This window comes from Furipterus horrens, unplaced genomic scaffold, assembly GCF_987537825.1.
Source record: "Furipterus horrens unplaced genomic scaffold, mFurHor1.1.pri manual_scaffold_8, whole genome shotgun sequence".
NCBI lineage: Eukaryota > Metazoa > Chordata > Mammalia > Chiroptera > Furipteridae > Furipterus > Furipterus horrens.
Window position 1 is genome coordinate 81915315 of NW_028327178.1, and position 17251 is coordinate 81932565.

Genomic DNA, 17251 nt, shown 5'->3' on the forward strand with positions numbered 1-17251 from the left:
TGGGAAGAAGCCATTGAATTTGATGAGAAGGAGCCTTTGTGAATCTTTGAAGACTGGCAATCCAAATGTGGTGCTAATTTAACAACCATAATTTTTCATGAGATGCTAGTGCTGAAAGATATGTAGTCTAACTCTATTGTCTTACAGATAAGGACAGTTGGAGCCAGAAAAATTTCCCAGGACCCAATTCAAGTTGTAAATACGATAAAAAGAAAAACAAGTACTTTACGTTTAGGAGTTAATCAGATCAACCTATTTTGTGCCATCTGCCGGGAAAATGTTTTGGGGCATGAAGCAGTGAAGTAATGATCCTTTTAAAGCAGTGAAGTAATGATCCCTATCATTTATGAAAAGGTAACAAAGTTTACTGGAGCACATCTCTGGGAGCAAGTACTCTGACAGGTGTGAAGTGTTTTAACTTTTTATTAGAGAAGTTGGAAGTTTTATTCCATTATTGATGGTAACAGAATTTTCTCTGCTTTGTTCAGAGGAACACACAGAATCAATTTGTACAATCATATACAACAACTCAGTTGGTGTTTTGTGTCCTAGAATCAGTAATCTGATTGGGTCTAGACTACCGGCTTTCCATGCGCTCCTCTTAGCTTTGGCGGCCCGCTCCATTCCCAGCGGAATACGTTTTCATGCGCCGTCGGCAACACCACTACCGCAGGCTTACAGACCATGCAGATTAACACTGTAGCAAATTGTTTTCATAGTTTAACAGACATAAAAAGGTTATTTCCTGATATGAAATTCTGAAAATCTGCATAAATATTTTTGTGTAAAATTAAATTAGTTATGTACTTTTTCTGAAACTAGAAGTTGAAGTATCAAGAATGCCCACATAGTTCATATACACATATATATAGACTTTTTTGTTATGCTAAAAGTCTTGATAGTCAAATTATATTCTGTGCCATACATTTATTTAACCAGTAGTGATTTGGCATTAGGTTAACTGTGTCTGTATGGATTAGTCTTAATTGGTGCTTCTGTATCATGCAAACATAGTTCTAGTATTCCTGTTTACTAATCTTGTCATGTGGCAATACTTAGATGATTTTGCTCTATAACAGTGCGAATTAGGAGTATAAATACTTTATACATGGTCACATTTACAAACATTTGCCAATACCACTTCACAATCTTGAAGGTGTAATAGTGAATTGTAATATCTGGAATCGGCTGAAACAATTCCTAGAAAGCAATGTCAGATGTAAACTTTCTTAAATGTGCCTAACAGAGTTCTCCTTTGAGCACTGATGAGTTTTGGCACAGGTACACTGTTCTATTTTCCTATTGTTCTAATAATTTCCACAACTTTTACAGGAAATTAGCTTCTTATGGCATGGTAGAGACATGGCACTTACTAATGAGGTAACTTAGATGTAAAAAATTCAGCAAAATTATTTGTCTAGCCAATCACCACCTCCGCTGATGAAATTTTTGTTGACAGAGTGTTTTTTTACTAGTGCATGCACTTTTAAAATTGCTAATGCACTATTTTTGCTGCAGCTCAAACATGTCCTAATGCATCACGAAGCAGAGTTGTTAACACCAAGCTCATTTACTTGTGATGGTATTTTATAGCAAACATGTTTAAGTTGTATTATTGATTATTAAACTCTGCCTTACTGGAATGGTAATTTTTGTGGATTTGTAGTTACTTTTGGTTGGCCAAGAAAATTCTATATGTGTAATAAAAGTATGTAAATCTGTGGTTTTGGGTAACATCTTGTCTATACATAAAAGAGACAAACACAAAAGACAACGACTTTCTTCCATGGACTCTGTGTTCAGAAGTTTGGGAGTGAGCTTTTGATGCTGTGTGGTTTTGCTGCTTCAGTTTGTGTTCTGGAGTTTCATACTACTGTTGCTGGTCTGCGGTCCATCTCGGCTTCCAATTTCACCATCTGCTGCATCTCCTTCGCCTGTAACATCAGAAACATGGCCTTACATGATGAAATCCTCTCTTGAAGCATGTCATGTCCCTGGTCTGTCTTGTCCTATAAATCTGATTTGTCACTATGTCCTTGCTACTCAAGGAGTGGTCCATGTCCAGCAGAATCACCTACACCCGAGATCTTGTGAGGAAGGCAGAATCATGGATTCTACCCCAGACCTACTGAGTCAGAATCTGCATCTTAATATGAGCCCCAGGAAATTTTTAAGTACATTAAAATTTGAGAAAAATGGTCTACACAGTGCCACAAAAACCATTTGAAAAGAGGCTGAGCCAGTCACTTGATATTTAGACTATGTCCTGTCACAATGTTTGATTTAGTTTCTTCAGATTGACATGTTGCCTTGACTGTATGTAGATTATTTGATCACTTCTAGAATAAGTATTGTGTATGCACAATTTATTCACAAAATAGCCTGAAGTTTAATTAACAGTCACTCCCTTGGAATTTAACTAATGGAGAAATTCAGGTGGGAGAATATCACGCTGGTTTGGCTGGAGTATCCTGCAAATAGAATGTCCCGGGAATACATAGGGTCCCTGAAGTTCTACTGGCCAAAAACTATCCCTACAGCTCTAATTTATCTGGGGTAATTAATTTTTTACCAGATACCCCAGAAAATAGGCCATAGTGAGTTCAACTTCATGAATTAAGTCTGCTACTAAGACAATCAGCTGGTTAGGAGGTAGAAAGAAGGGAGTGGGGGGCCAGGTTCTGGTGACAAATAATTGCTTGACAGTACAGGGAAAAACAATTGTTCATTTCAACTTTTATTTTCCATCTGGGTACTTTTGCCCAACCCAATGCCTGTATTATTTGGAGGAATAAAGCACCCCTTTCCTCTTGTAGTGACACACCACTTTGAAATAAAAGACTTTTAAGAATGGAATCACAGATATGTAAAGATATAACTCAGAGGGGGATCTGAAGTTCTAGATACTTCAACTAAATGGAAAGTCAGTAGGAGTGTTTGGCTAACTCTAGAGATCATACTATGAACATGTAAACATCCCAAATGAAGTCCTGTTACAAAATTAGCTTAACCCATGGACCATACAGTGATTTTCTTACTTATTTTTAGATTGTGGATTTAAATTTCATTTTGGTAAGGATGGATATAGTAACACCAAAGAATTATATCTTTCTGCTTACATTTGGGATTGACAAGTTTCCTCTACCCAGATATTTTTATGCCTGAAATATAATAATACTCTAATAGAGAAATGAAAAAAATAAAGAAAAATATACAAACATGAAACTATGACAAATGGTATTCATAAAAAATGACAGTGAAACATTATCAGTACTAAAAATTAAATATATTTTATGTTTAGTAAATATTAGTAAAGGATTCCCTATGCTTCTCACTCTTCAGCATTTAAAGACAAATTGAACACAGTTGAGAAGGAAGAACCATATAACACTAAAAGATTATTCCATGAGGAAAGGTCTCATCTGAGCAGGGTGACCATTTATTACCATTTGCCAGGGGCAATTCCAGTTTGTGCCTATAGTCCTGGCAATTATAAAAAGCACCCCCTTTTATTCTCAAACAATAAATTATATGGTCACCTTACTTATGAGGGGTGATTAAGGTCTTCGGCAGGCTGGATCTAGCAGAAAGCATGACAAGAGTCATTATAGAATGACATTATATTATATAATGTTCCTGCACGCAGACCATAAACTCTCTGTGATTAAAAACCACCAATGAACTTTTAGTAGGGTGCCTTAAAAGTTAACTGCAGTCATGTTAGTGTTTGTGAAAGAGTTGACTGTGACCCGGGCTTAGCTATGGTCGGACCAAATGACAATGGTTCATCACTGTTCTTGATGCCTTGGTATGTCTTCATTAACCTGACTTGAATTTCCCAGGTTTGCAACTGGAAATGCTGCTAGAACTCCATCAGAAATAATTATCTAAAGATTTTGGACATTTCAGTTTGAATATTACATCAGAAACCCAAGCATGAAGTAATCAAGCTTTTATATCCAAATCCTTGAGATAGTAATTCGTTTATGACATGGTTGAGAAGGAAAGCAACGTCTTGCTTATCATAGTTTCAGTCCTACCTTGAGTTTGGGACACTGCATGACAGGATTTCAAAAGCTGTTTGTACAAAAATAGTAATGTCAAAATTGAGTCATACATATAAAACAAAGAAAATAAATGAGTACTGAAGTGAATTTGAGAAATGAATGCAAAAACCATATACAGAAAAGCAAAAAGCTAAGAATAAAACATGTATACAACTATCAGTGACAAACTTTCCCCAAGTTGATCTCAACAGAAAAAAAGAACAAAACAAACAACCAATGCATGTTAACCCGGTCTGCGCCTCTCTTCTGCGGCAGTGAGTGGGGAATCCTCCCTTCAGTAAGATCTCTCACTTCTCTGTATTGAATGATAAGATTCATGACCAAAACCAATTCTTAAAACTTGAGCTGTGAGAGTAATGGAGCTGTTAACGTTTGAAATGGTACATGTTAAGATGGAGATGAGATGCTGTGGGGCTGGGAGGTCTATGGGAAAACTTGAACAGAACTATGGAGCTTTTAATGAATAATTGGTGACCAAGTAGCCAAGGCCTTTAGGTGGCTTAAAAAGGACACATGAGTTAGGATCTAGAATCAGGACCAAAATATATTAAAATAGGAGTTGTTTCTGTTAGTACCCTCAACACTGGTCAAGCTAATTAAGTAGACCCACTCCATGCTTTGCTTTGGGGGACTGGGAGAATTTATAAGAGCAGGGTCACAGAAAAGCATTAAGAAACCTGAAAGGGAGATATTATGGGAAAATGCCAAAATGAATTTATCTTTGGCTTAGAAACAGAAAGGTTTTAGGGTTTAACAATGGTTTGGGAGAATATTATAAATGTTTGGGGTTGTCTGGAAATAGAAAATTGTTTTCTGCCAATAAAGTATTCACTTGATTACAAAGGGAGCTCTCCTACATTGTTCCAGACCTTGTCTTATGAGGGAAAAAAATGGACTCCGTGCTTATACCTTTTGCACTGTTCCTATGACAGTGTTGTAGCACACTCAGTAACTGAATTGAGGGTCAAATATATGTACTGGAAAGATCTGCTTGAATTTGTTATGGACTAGGTCATATTTGTAAAGTAAAGCTGAACACAGAAATTCAAGTCCAAATTCCACATCTGTTAGGAGCATCAATATATCTTGAATTTCTTTTCATTGAATTTAATTAAATCTCCATCACACCTTAAGACTTCTCCTCTTCTGTGCTTTCCTAAGCTTCTGTGACTCAAAGTATCAGTCGTGGGTGGTAGACATTACTTATGATATATTAAAACCACTATATAAATTTTTGGAATAAAAAGCCACTATGCTCTCAATATGATCCAATCACTATAGCTACTCCTAATTCAGTATTTTAATGCCAGAACTCTGGTGTGGTTGGAATTGGATAAAAGCTCAAAGTGTTTGTATTTTTTATTATGTACTTTAGCTAAACTAAAAACCCTAGGTAACTGTATTACCTAGCTCTGAAAAACAGCACTATTGTAGTGATGGGTTATTTTTTAACACATTTACATTCTTTAGTCAAACTTGTTGCTAAGCAACACAATGGTCTCTAAGTAGTTTCTTAAGTTAGTCAACTGAAACATACTGTGCCTTACCTTCAATGTGTCTTCTTCTACAGCATCCTTATCCCCACCCAGCCCTGAATCTCTAAAGTGGGTTCTAATGCTTTGGAGATGGTGGCTTTACCCTTACGCATATTCCCTTTTCTCCCCAAGGAACACTTTCTGAGGAGTACTTTAAGAGAAAAAACTTAAACTAGGTAATTTGTACCAGAACATGATTTATCTATGAGTTGGTCAAATGACTTGGACCCATGGGACAATAAACATTTATTGTCTCTCATGAGGATCTCTGGACTGTTCATGAATAGAAGCATTTAGCTAAAAAAGTAATGTGAAACATAACTAAGAAGTATTTCCATGAATAAACCTTCTGTCCCCCAAAAGTAAAGACTCTGAAACCAGAAGATGGATTTGTTACCTAATTGCACTACAAAAAAAAAAAAAAAATTTAATGGTATTGTTTTATTTTATCAAAGGTGCTTGTTAACATAATTCCTATTTAAATTTTCTTCAATGAGGGCCATTTATGCTGAAAAAATACACCTTAAAAGGGATTACTTAAAAGGTGGGAGGAAACAGGAAAGAGCAAGGTAGTGAAAGTAATTTCATCAAAACTTCTTTATGGTTTCTAGACAGAAGTAAATTATCTAGAAATAATAACTTCCAAACCAGCTATACCTAAACAGTAAAGTATGAAATTAGACAGACTGAAGTTTAAATTGCTATTGTTTTGCCATATAAGCTAAAGGTTATTTCCCTCAAATTGCAATGAGACTGTAGATGGCTGACGGGCTGTAGCCCATTGGGATGGAGCCCATCTGTGCAGTGCTGAAAGTAAACATACATTTACCTTTCTGTTGGTATGTGCCTGATGCCCTAACAAACAACTGGATTTTGGATAACATTTGATTTGTGTGAACTTCTCCATTCAGTGTTTTCCCTTGCTGGAAAACACCACCAGGAGTATGGCACTCACTCACGTCAACTGGTTTGCAGAGTTATGGCAGCTCATGCTTTTTGATCCCACTTGTACGCCTTAACAAGGTTTATAACTTCATTTTTGGGTTGAGGTTGACAATAGGTAGTTTCTCTCATTTGCTTTTAAACATAATATCACCCACCTCTAGATTGCACATTGTAAAATTCTAAGTAAAAATAGAGAAGTAATTTGTAACCTCTGTTTTTTTCCCCTCTCAGCAATGCCATTCTTAGAATCCCCATAATCTATTCCAATGATGACTTTTGATTCACCCCCTCCCTTCCCAACAGCCACAGCCCTATCCCACTTCAAAAAAGGACACTTTCTGCTCTTGTTGGATGAGACGGGGAAATACAGCAAGAGGTGCCAAATTTTTCTAGCTGGCTGCCTATGGCTTTTTACACTTTTTAGGTGAAATACCTGCTCATTCTGCTTCTCTAGGAATTCTAGGTGTTCAAGCTGCACTTTTTTCAACTGATCCATTTCTTTGGACTGTTTCATTGCGAGCTGCAAAAAGAAAAATTCTGATAAACCTTGCATTGTAATCTTAAAACTTATGAATGAGAAATGACCAGTAAATTTTAAATTTAAGTGAGATATGAATTTAAAACAAATAGTCTTAAAAGTGGCAAAGTTACAACCCATAATTCATAGTAGGAAAATCTTCCCTGCTGATCTATTAAAAAATAATATTGTACTTAAGCATTTTTTATATAAAATGGTTCCAAATAATTACCTTTAGGAAATAATTGTTTTAGCTTTCAGGGTACAGAGAAGCTAGAATGTTTAATGCACATAAAAATCAAATTAAGCAAATTAACTAGAAGTCTGATATTTAAGCATCAGTTATTGGTTATAATTTTTTAAGAAAAAATACTTACTCTCTTTCTTTCTTCCAGAAACTTTTTAGTGTTGCTGCTGTTTAACTCCCTGACTCGCCTAAAAGTAATAGGTACAAATAATGGTTGGTATGACATTGAATGAAATTAACATAATGTAAATAAAAAAGAGTTATATTCCATTTAATTAACTGGGTAGAATCATCACTTTCTTTTCCTAATTTTTATTGTGGAATTTTGAAACACAATATAAACAGAGAAAAATTAAAAACAAGAACAAAAAGAACTGTGTACCCATTACTCAGATTAGTCAATATTAACGTTTTGCCATGTTTGTTTCATATTTTTAAAGAAAATAGTGTTCCAGATATAATGAAAGCTTGCTTTGTACTTCTTCCTGATTCCATTTTGCTCCTTTCTCTCTTTACAGACATGGCGACTCTTCTGAATATGTTATGGACCATTTCTAACAAGCTGCAAGGTGATGCTGCTGTGCCGATGTAAACTGTTTTGTGTTTTCCAAATTTACCTAAACAGTAATATATTTGGGTTTCTTTCTATACCTTATCACTTAGCCCAGACTGGGGATTGTATGTGTGTGGACTGGGGCCGAAACCTACAACCTAGGTATGTGCCCTGACTGAGAATGGAACCTGCAACCTTTTGGTTATAGGATGATGCTCCAACCAATTTAGCCACATTGGCCAGGGCTATTTTTAATTTTTTTGAGGACCCTCCATACTGTTTTCTGTAGTGGCTGGATGTATTATACAATTGACATTCCCACCAACAGGGCACAGATTTCCCTTTTCTCCACGTGTTCATCAATACTTGTTTGTTGACTTATTAATGATAGCCATTCTAACAGATGTGAGGTGACATCTCACTGGTTTTGATTTGCATCTTCCTGATGACGAGTGGTGCTGAGCACATTTTCATGTACCTGTTGGCTACCTGTGTATGCCTTCTTTGGAAAAACATGTCTCTTTAGGTCCTCTGTCCATTTTTTAATTGAATTATTTATTTACTTTTTTGCTATTGAGTTGTATGAGTTCCTTATATTTTTTGTAAAATAACACCTTACCTGATATATGATTTATAAATATTTTTCCCCATTCTGTAGGTTGCTTCAGGTTGGTCATTGTTTCTTCTGCTGTGCACTTTAGCTACTTCCTACACAATAATAAACTGTGCTTGCATTGTCATTCAGTTATAAATACTGTGTGATTTCTGTTGAAATATCTTTATTGACCCAAGAATAAAAGTGCTTTTCAGCTTCTGTATGTCTTTATTAGCTCCTTGATTATAAATTTTTAATTTTAATTCTTAGTTTTTTGATGTATCAGTTTTATAGCACTATTAAAAATGAAAATTAAAAACTTATAATCAGAGAGCTAAGAAAGACATATCAAAGATAACCATTTGGCACAGAAAAATTGCTTTCTAAAAAGACCAGCCATTTGCAGGTGTTTTAGAACCACCTAGACATAGTTATAATAAATAAGTATATTAAGTCAGAATTAGAAAATTAAATAAAAAACTTTGCTAATTAGGTTACCAATAACTCAGAATCTAAGATGCTTTAGGAACTGGGATGCCAATGCTATTAATTTTCTCTCTTGGGTAGCATGACCACAGGTACACTACTACCGTGTTGTGGCCTTGATTTTAGACCACAGCAATAAAGCGCATATCATAATAAAGTGAGTGGTAATCTTTTTTGGTGGAGGGTCTTGCCTTCAATTTTTAAAGCATGAAACATCTGTGAAGCAAAACAAAGTGAAGCATACTGTATTGATGTCCTAACACAGAAGTACAAAGGACAGAGACCCTAGGCTCTAAGAGACACATCCATGGTGCAATGTATACTATGTATACTCCAGAGCTGGGGATCTGGCTGAAGAGGAAGTCCAGCTGAGACCACATCCTTGCTCAGTCCCATTCCCGGGCCCACTCCTGCTTCCAAGTTTGTTCGTAAAGGAGCATACATATATTGAATGTAAATTCAATATTTTACTGGTGGTAGTAAACAATCAGAAGACAGCTGTTCTGCAGTAATAATAAATCTTCATAACAGTTATAATAGCAGAAGTCTTAGCCAAAACTCATGAGGGTTTTATCTCAAATGTGAGTATGCGTGTATACACACATAAATGCTAAGCCTGCATCTTCAAGGCAATGGTATATTCTCACAGAGAGCATTCTCACTTACCTTTCCCGTTCTGCTTTGTTCTTGATAGATTTATCTTGGCTGATAGCTTTGCTATTTTCCATAGAAATCTTAGCCTGGTGTGCTCTCATTTCCTTGCTTTCCCTATGTATTAAAAATAAGCGAACAGGGAGAGGGGGAATGGGTGTTAGTGTTTAATGGGTACAGAGTTTCATTTGGAGAAGAGGAAAAAGTTCTGGGGGTGAATGGTGGTGTGAATAACTTAATGCGACACACTTAAAAATGGTTAAAATGGTAAGCTTTATGTTATAGGACTTTAATTATAGCAGAAAAATGAAAAAAACAAGCAAAAATATTGCAAATGTAACAACAGGACTAAAAGTTCACTTTTGTTTTCGCTGTAAAACTAATTGAGTTACTTTACATCTGGTGAAAAGTGGGGAGGGAGCCTCAGTTCATGAGCATGCTTCTCCCTGAGTTCAGTGGGTCACGTAGTGAGGAGGTGGCAGTGATGAACTGGGAAGAAGAGACAATACATTTGTCTATAAAACACAAGAATTGTCCAGCTTTGCCCCACCTTTTGAGGGATCAGATAGCCTGAAGAGTGAGAGAGAATGTTCTCACACTCATTAGTGACCTTCCTGTTTGCTGACAGCCTGTGGGAATGAAGGGAACTAAATGGTTTCAAATAAGCACAAGAAGTAGGAAAAAAAGATGTCTGCAGGCGGCCGATTACTGTGTGTGCAAATGCTCGCGTACCCATGACAAGACTCATATCTTCAGGTTACCTTTGTATACATTAAAGGCATACAACCTATAATATGAAAGTGAATATTATTAACAAAGGTTTTTTTTTTTCCTGGAACCTATAGACATCTCCTTGAAGCACTCCCTGAAAACTAGTCACCAGGAAGCCAAAGTACCTGAACAGTGTGTGTTCATCAAAAGGATGGAAAACAACCCAAGTGACTGTTAAGGGATGAATGAATGAAGATGCTGTGGTAGACATACCCATATATAGTTATACACAAATTGAAAAACTAATTAACCATAAAAAAATGAAATATTTCCATTAGCAACAACATGGATGGATCTTGAAAGTATCATGCTAAGTGAAAGAAGTCAGAAAGAAAGGGACAAAAACCATATGATTTCCTCATATGTGGATTATAAAACAAAAAGTAACAAAGAAAATAACAACAATGACAACAAAAACCCCTCATATATTTAAACAACAGAATGGTGGTTACCAGAGGGAATGGGGTGTGTGGAGGGCAAATTGGTTTAAGAGGTCAAAGATATGGTAACTGAGGGAAACCAGATTTCATTGGGAGCATGCACTAGAGTATAGAGATGTTGAATTATAATCTATATAATGTTATAAACCAATGTTACCACAATAAGTTTAACTGTTTATAAAAAAGAAAAAAGGGGGATGGACACTCTCTAACAGGGTCTTCAGTTAGTGACCCTAGGGCCACAGAGGCAGGGTTATGTGTACAAACTCCTGGGCCACAGAAAATGGCTCTCAAATTTTTCCGTATCTTGTTAGTAAATTCACCATTACTTTTTTTTTAACAGCTTTTAAATTTTCCCTCTCTCTCTTTTTTTTTAACCCTCACCTAGGCATATGTTTATTGATTTTAGAGAGAGAGGACAGGAGAAAGAAAGAAAGAAAAACATCAATCAGTTGCCTCACACGCCCAACAGGGATGAGCCCTCAAATTTTTGGTGTACAGGATGATGCGCCAACCAAGTGAGCCCCCAGCCACAGCAACTGACCATTTCTTTATTCATTCCTTCAACACTTATCAATAACCAACTGCTGCTGGTAAGTTTAATAAGGCAAGACTGATGAACCAAGAATGAGAGCTGCAGTGGTGAAAAGGAAACACAAACACAGGGTACTTGAGAATAATCTTAAATGCTGCTGTTGCTTTGAAAAATGCCCCTACCATCAATTTATTTTTAAGGAAAATTAGTAATTAGGTATAGTTTCTTCAAATGACTTCCTAAGTAATGGAAAAATTAGTTTATTTTGTTTTTTCTTTTGAATGACACCTAGCATTGTGGGGTACAAATCTTTTTTAGTCAACTACAAAATTCTTTATTCAAATACAAAGATTAGAAAGAGTGTCTTATTCCATGAAGTGTCTTTGAATAAGAGTAGGCACCTGAAACCTGATATTGCAGCAATGACTCAAGGCAGACTAATGACCAGAAAGGGAAAAAAGAAAAGACAACTTCTAATCCCATGCAACAAAACAATATAGTTGACCTCTGAATGACACAGGAATTAAGGGTGCCGACACCCTGGACAATCTACATATAACTTTTGACTTCCCAAAACTTCACTACTAATAGCCTACTATTGACTGAAAGTCTTACTCATAACATAAATAGTCAATGAACACTTATTTTGCATGTTGTATGTGTTAGATACTGTATTCTTACAATAAAGCTAAAGAAAAATATGTTGAGAAAATCATAAGGAAGAGAAAATATATTTACAATACTGTACATGTTTATTGAAAAAAATCCATGTATAAGTGGACCCATGTAGTTCAAATCCATGTTGTCTAAAGGTCAACTGGTACTGTAAAATGGGTATGGCATAGAACATTAACCCATAGGCCCTTATTTAGTGGTCTCGGATGAGAATTGGAAACTTTGCAAAAAACACTTCATGCTCTTGTGGCTGTATCTATCCCCAAAATAAGGTGGGCAATTTGGGAATGTAATCTGATAATTTAGTATTTTAAAAGTTTCTTGTGTGATTTATTTGTATAATGCTTCTATTTTCTACTCTTTTGTGTGTATCAGTAGACCCTAACAGCAGCATAGAGTGGGCACCGAGGGGGAAGCAAGCTGCAATAAAGCCATAATCTATAGAAGTAACTGACATAGATGTTCTTGGTGTGTATTTGTGGGGGCAGAGGTCTAGCTCATCATTTGCAGATAGTTTACACATAATATCAAATCTTCTGAGGCACGGAGATACCAAAATAAACTGGTCCTTCTTTGGTGTTTCCTGATCAAGACTATCTTTCTGAAACCCACAGAAGTCCTAATAATGCAAAGAAGGGTCTCTCCACTTTTAGCCACGGAGTGGTCATAACCAATTACTCTGGGAACGTCACTGGTTTGTCTTTATCTCCTGTTTCTTTTATTCCTGAGAGACTCCAGATCATTTTTCAAAGGCCACTCTGGAGACAGCAGTGCTCTTTTGGGCTGGATGCTCTTTGTCCTATGACACTTTTTTTATTATGTATCATACTTGTAATTTGACTTAGTTTTCCATGTGAGTGTTAATATCTTGACAGCACATGTAAGCCTTTGGATGGCAGAGGCATTTTTTGTAGCTCTTCTTGCTCACATCAATCATATGAGAGAGATGATACATATGGAAAGTTCAATATTACATGTTAAGTTGACTTCACTTACTACCTTAACTCACACATGCAACATTACTGTTTTTTAAAATTAGGAGCTGCTTCTGGAGATGCTAACTCTCCTACCTGTCATGGGACAGCTTCAGCTGCTGGGTTTGCTGCTCGTGGGCGTTGATCAGGAGCTTTCTCAGCAGCTCGCACTGCTGGCTCAGGTGCAGGTCCCGGATTTCCTGCTCCTCAGCGCTGTGCGTGTTGATCATCTCTGACCACTCTTTTGTGTGCTGTGCCACAATCTCCTTGACCTGTGCAAGGAAAGGGGGTGGTGCCACCTGCAATTCTCATACTTCAGGTCACAGCAGGAAGCACAGTACTACTCATGCATTTTAGAGCCCTCCCACCGATTTACTTGTTGAATCAGTGGACACCTAGGACCTGCAAAAACTATGCACTAATCAATGGGAATCAGGAAGTCATGGCTTTTTTTTTTTTTTTTAATAAATCACTTTGGTTTTAAATATTTAATGATGACCTGTTATGTCACTGCCTAACATTGCCTGAACTCTACCAATTCTATCAGAATGTTCTTCATCACCTCTTGCTTTTCCAGTTCCACTTCCACCAGGCCACAGGTCTAAATAGAGAGATGGGTTCTCTCACTCTTGGATTATGGCTTACTGTGTCAGCCCTACAGATGCTGTATCAATGCTCTGCAATGTGTTTTTACAGCTCCTCTCATTCAGAACTACAGTCTATTGCTCCACCTCCTTGCAGCTGGCTGACCTCATGACTTGCTTTTGTCATGAGTGAGCAGCAAATGTGATGCATGCAGAGGTTTGGAAAGCACTTGCCCTTTTGCTCAATCTGGAACTCCGAGGCTGCCCTGTGACTGAGCCTGTGGCAGCCTGCTGGAAGCTGAGAGTTCATGCAGGAAAAAGCAACCAGAAGCCAGCTAACCAGCAGATATCTGAGCAAGGCCACCAATCCAGCTCACTGTAGACACACGAGCAAGCCCAGCTGAAATCACTAGAAAAACCACCCAGTTGAGTACAGACCACATCTCTGACCTACTGAATTGGGAGCTAATAAACGGTAGTCTTAAGCCACTACATTTTGGCATGACTTATTATGCAGCAAAATCTAACTGATAGTGGCCAAGGTTTCTGTAATACTTTCCTATTTATGTAAATCATCTAAAAATTTAAGAGAAAGAGAGAATGGGGAACAACTCTCAAAGACTATGGCTTACTGCTTCCATAGATTTCATGGCAGAACAAACACAAAACACATAGCTCCAAGGAGAAGTTCAGCTTGACCGGTGTAGCCAGCCCACATATACAGCACAGTCACTGGGTTGATGACAAAACTGCATCTAGACATATAGAGGCTGGCTAGTTTGACCAAGAGCTACAGTTGGGAGCTTTCTTTAAAGGTTCTTTTCTTTTATGACCATCATCATTGGAGGAGTTATTTGTTCTTGACTAGAATTTAGCATTCACTTCTCCAAATATCCACAAACTTAAGTTAGGTCTCCTAAATTGCTATTTTCTTGTGCCTTTGAGGAAATATAAGTAATTAGGCTTATCACCTAGAATATCAACTCTTGATTTTTTTTTTTTTTTCTTATCACAAACTTCCACAGCAAAGGTAGGATGGAGTACTAAAGAGTTATTTAATCCCCTAGTTGGGTGGTTTTCTGTCATATGTTTAATGCTACTACTACAGGGAAGCATATTCTGTATTTTATAGAGTATTCCCATTCAGTGTATTCATTTATTATTTCACTTGATGTCTCTGAGATAGAAAACATTGTTACCATATTTTTACAGATGAAGGAAAAGAGGTTCTATGAAATGGCTTTTCTCTAAGCCAGTAAGTCTGGGGTCTAGACCCTTTCACTTCCCAGACTAGCCCAGGCTAATGTTATTTGTGACTCATACTAGGCACTGTCAAAAAAATTACAAAGTATCTTCTACAAGTTGCTGCTATAAAAATAGACATTTTCTTACCTTAGATTTGTGATCTGATGTCAGTGTCTGAATTTTAATTTCTGTTTCTTTTTTCATTTCAAGACAATTACTTCCCCTGAAAATGGAAAATCGCAAATGCATGCCAGACGTTAGATATCTTCCCATTCCCATGGGCCTTTGCTACAAAGCTTTCTGATGAGGACAATTTGTTCATCAGACATGGGATGCCATGGCTCATTGGGCAACATCAATTTTTCGAGTAATAGATGCATACCTAACAAAATTCTGTATAGTGATTACTCAATTCAACCACCACACAAAGAGAGACTTCAGACTAACAATTATTTCATTGTTAAGGGTCTGTTGTCAGAGTTTCCATTTTGGTTCCTGCTTTTCTTCAAGCTATGTTTCATTTATTCAATAAAAGATTATTTGGGATAAAAACTGGAAAATAGGTCCTCAGGCTTGAAGTGAATTCTTAATTATTCCATTTTGGTTGTAAAGCCAGATTTTTGTTTTTGACACATGCCAGTAAGGGAGAAAATAGCATTTCTTTGGCATCATGAGGTAATTTGTGCTTTTTTATTCTGTTGTGATTAGAAAATATGTACCAGGAAATTGCCCAGCAACCATTACTGCTTATTTCTGTGATTATTATATTTTTCCTTTTGCAATATCCATATCATTGCTGAAACCAGAACAGGTTCTGAGTTTCTGCCGTTAGCAATATGCTCTGATCTGTTGTAGTCTAAGTCAGAATGCTTCACTGTGTTATTCATCGAGAGGGTCTCTGAAAAATGCTAGGTATCTCATCCTATCTTTACTTCTCAGTGGCTGGTACTGAGTGTGTGTCCCCTCTGGTCTGTTATTCACTGAGCTTGCAGCTTTAGAGAAACATTCTCCGGGCTTAATTCTAGATACAAAAATTTTCACAGTAAATTCAATGGTTGGTTTTATTCAACAGCCTTTTCAGTGGCACAAGCTAAGAATTCTTGAAGTATTAAAAATCAAAAATTGCATTTAAAAATATTTTATTGTTGTTCTATTAGAGCTGTCCCAATTTCCCCCCTTTACTCACCTCCGCCCACCATCCCTGCTCCCAAAGACAATCCCCCGCCCTGTGACCCATGTCGGGGGGCAGGATAAGGATGGAAAGAAGGAAAGGGGCTAGTCAAAGGACATGTATGAAAAATTGCATTTTTAATGCATCAACCTTATTATTTATCTTCTCCCTATGCAAAATTATGTTTGTAATTCCAAATTTTCTCAGCTTTAGCTTGTCCTTTCTCCCCCCCTGCCCCCCCACCCCCGTTCACCTTCAAGATACCTGAATGGAAAATGCATGAGAGACATAGTTATTCTGTCATTAACAAACAGCTACAGAACTTGAATAAAGCTCCTCTTTTCTACTTTAATCATTTCTTTTAGCTGAATGAGTCTCTTATTTTCCAGGGATAATTTTTAATGATGAAACAGAGTTAGAACTAAGTTCTTCCTTGGCTTTAACAGGCAGCCAAACTACGGGGGGAAAAAAAAGATAAAATATAAAGAGGCAAAAGACTTTCAGAAGGAAATAAATAGTATTACCCTTTCTTCTTCATTGCCTTCTCTAGGATTTTTTCATGAGTCGACTTCTCTTTGTCATACTGAGCCACAATTTTGTCCACTTGCGTGCAGTGTAGCTTTTGCATGGTACTGTGCTCCTGAACAAGAAGAATTTGCAGTTACAAGCTGGACTCTTAACATGGCTGATACACTGTACCCTATGTGTGGCTAGCATAATTTTCACCAGCTTTCCCAGAGTATGGGTTTGAAATTAAGGAGTGACTGAGTCTGGGAACTGGAAGAACTTCCAATGTCCCATCCAATCTATGACTCTCTTGTTAAGTCTCTAACCTCAGCCTAACAAACACGTCCACCTCAGAAGAAGCTCTGCCCATGACTGCGCAGCATGAATCATCCCCAAATCCTTTCTTCTGCACATGTATGTTTCCATAGAATTTCCACCCATTTGTCTCTGTTCTGCTGTATGAGATAGTCTATTGCTCCTTCCCCACAGTGGTCATCACATACCCAAGTTCAGATGCCATATTTCTTTTTTAAAAAATTATTATTATAGTTAATACAATATTATATTAGTTTCCAGTGTACAATATAGTGAATTAACATTTACATACTTTATGAAATGATCACCACAATAAGTTTAGTAACCATGTGCCACCACATAAAGTTATTATAATATTATTGACTATTTCAGCTGCCATCCTTCTCCTTTATATGCTAACTATAACTAGTCATCATGCAATATGGCTTCTAAACACCA

The 17251-nt window shown here is 36.9% G+C and overlaps 1 protein-coding gene across 3 annotated transcripts in view; it reads right to left on the reverse strand.

Annotated features, from left to right (window-relative positions):
* Positions 1 to 407: 407 nt before the first annotated feature.
* PLCB4 (phospholipase C beta 4) overlaps positions 408 to 17251 on the reverse strand; it is a 405706-nt gene continuing 388862 nt past the window's right edge. For 2 of the 3 annotated variants that reach the window (XM_090286056.1, XM_090286057.1), the window contains exons 32-39: positions 16516 to 16631; positions 14968 to 15043; positions 13088 to 13263; positions 9612 to 9713; positions 7442 to 7499; positions 6981 to 7067; positions 4041 to 4077; positions 408 to 1934 (exon numbers count right to left, since the gene is read on the reverse strand). In XM_090286056.1, the coding sequence (XP_090142182.1) occupies positions 1846 to 1934; positions 4041 to 4077; positions 6981 to 7067; positions 7442 to 7499; positions 9612 to 9713; positions 13088 to 13263; positions 14968 to 15043; positions 16516 to 16631 (741 nt within the window). In that variant the 3' untranslated portion in view covers positions 408 to 1845. The remainder of the gene's footprint in view (positions 1935 to 4040; positions 4078 to 6980; positions 7068 to 7441; positions 7500 to 9611; positions 9714 to 13087; positions 13264 to 14967; positions 15044 to 16515; positions 16632 to 17251) is intronic. The other variant, XM_090286058.1, reaches the window with a different exon arrangement.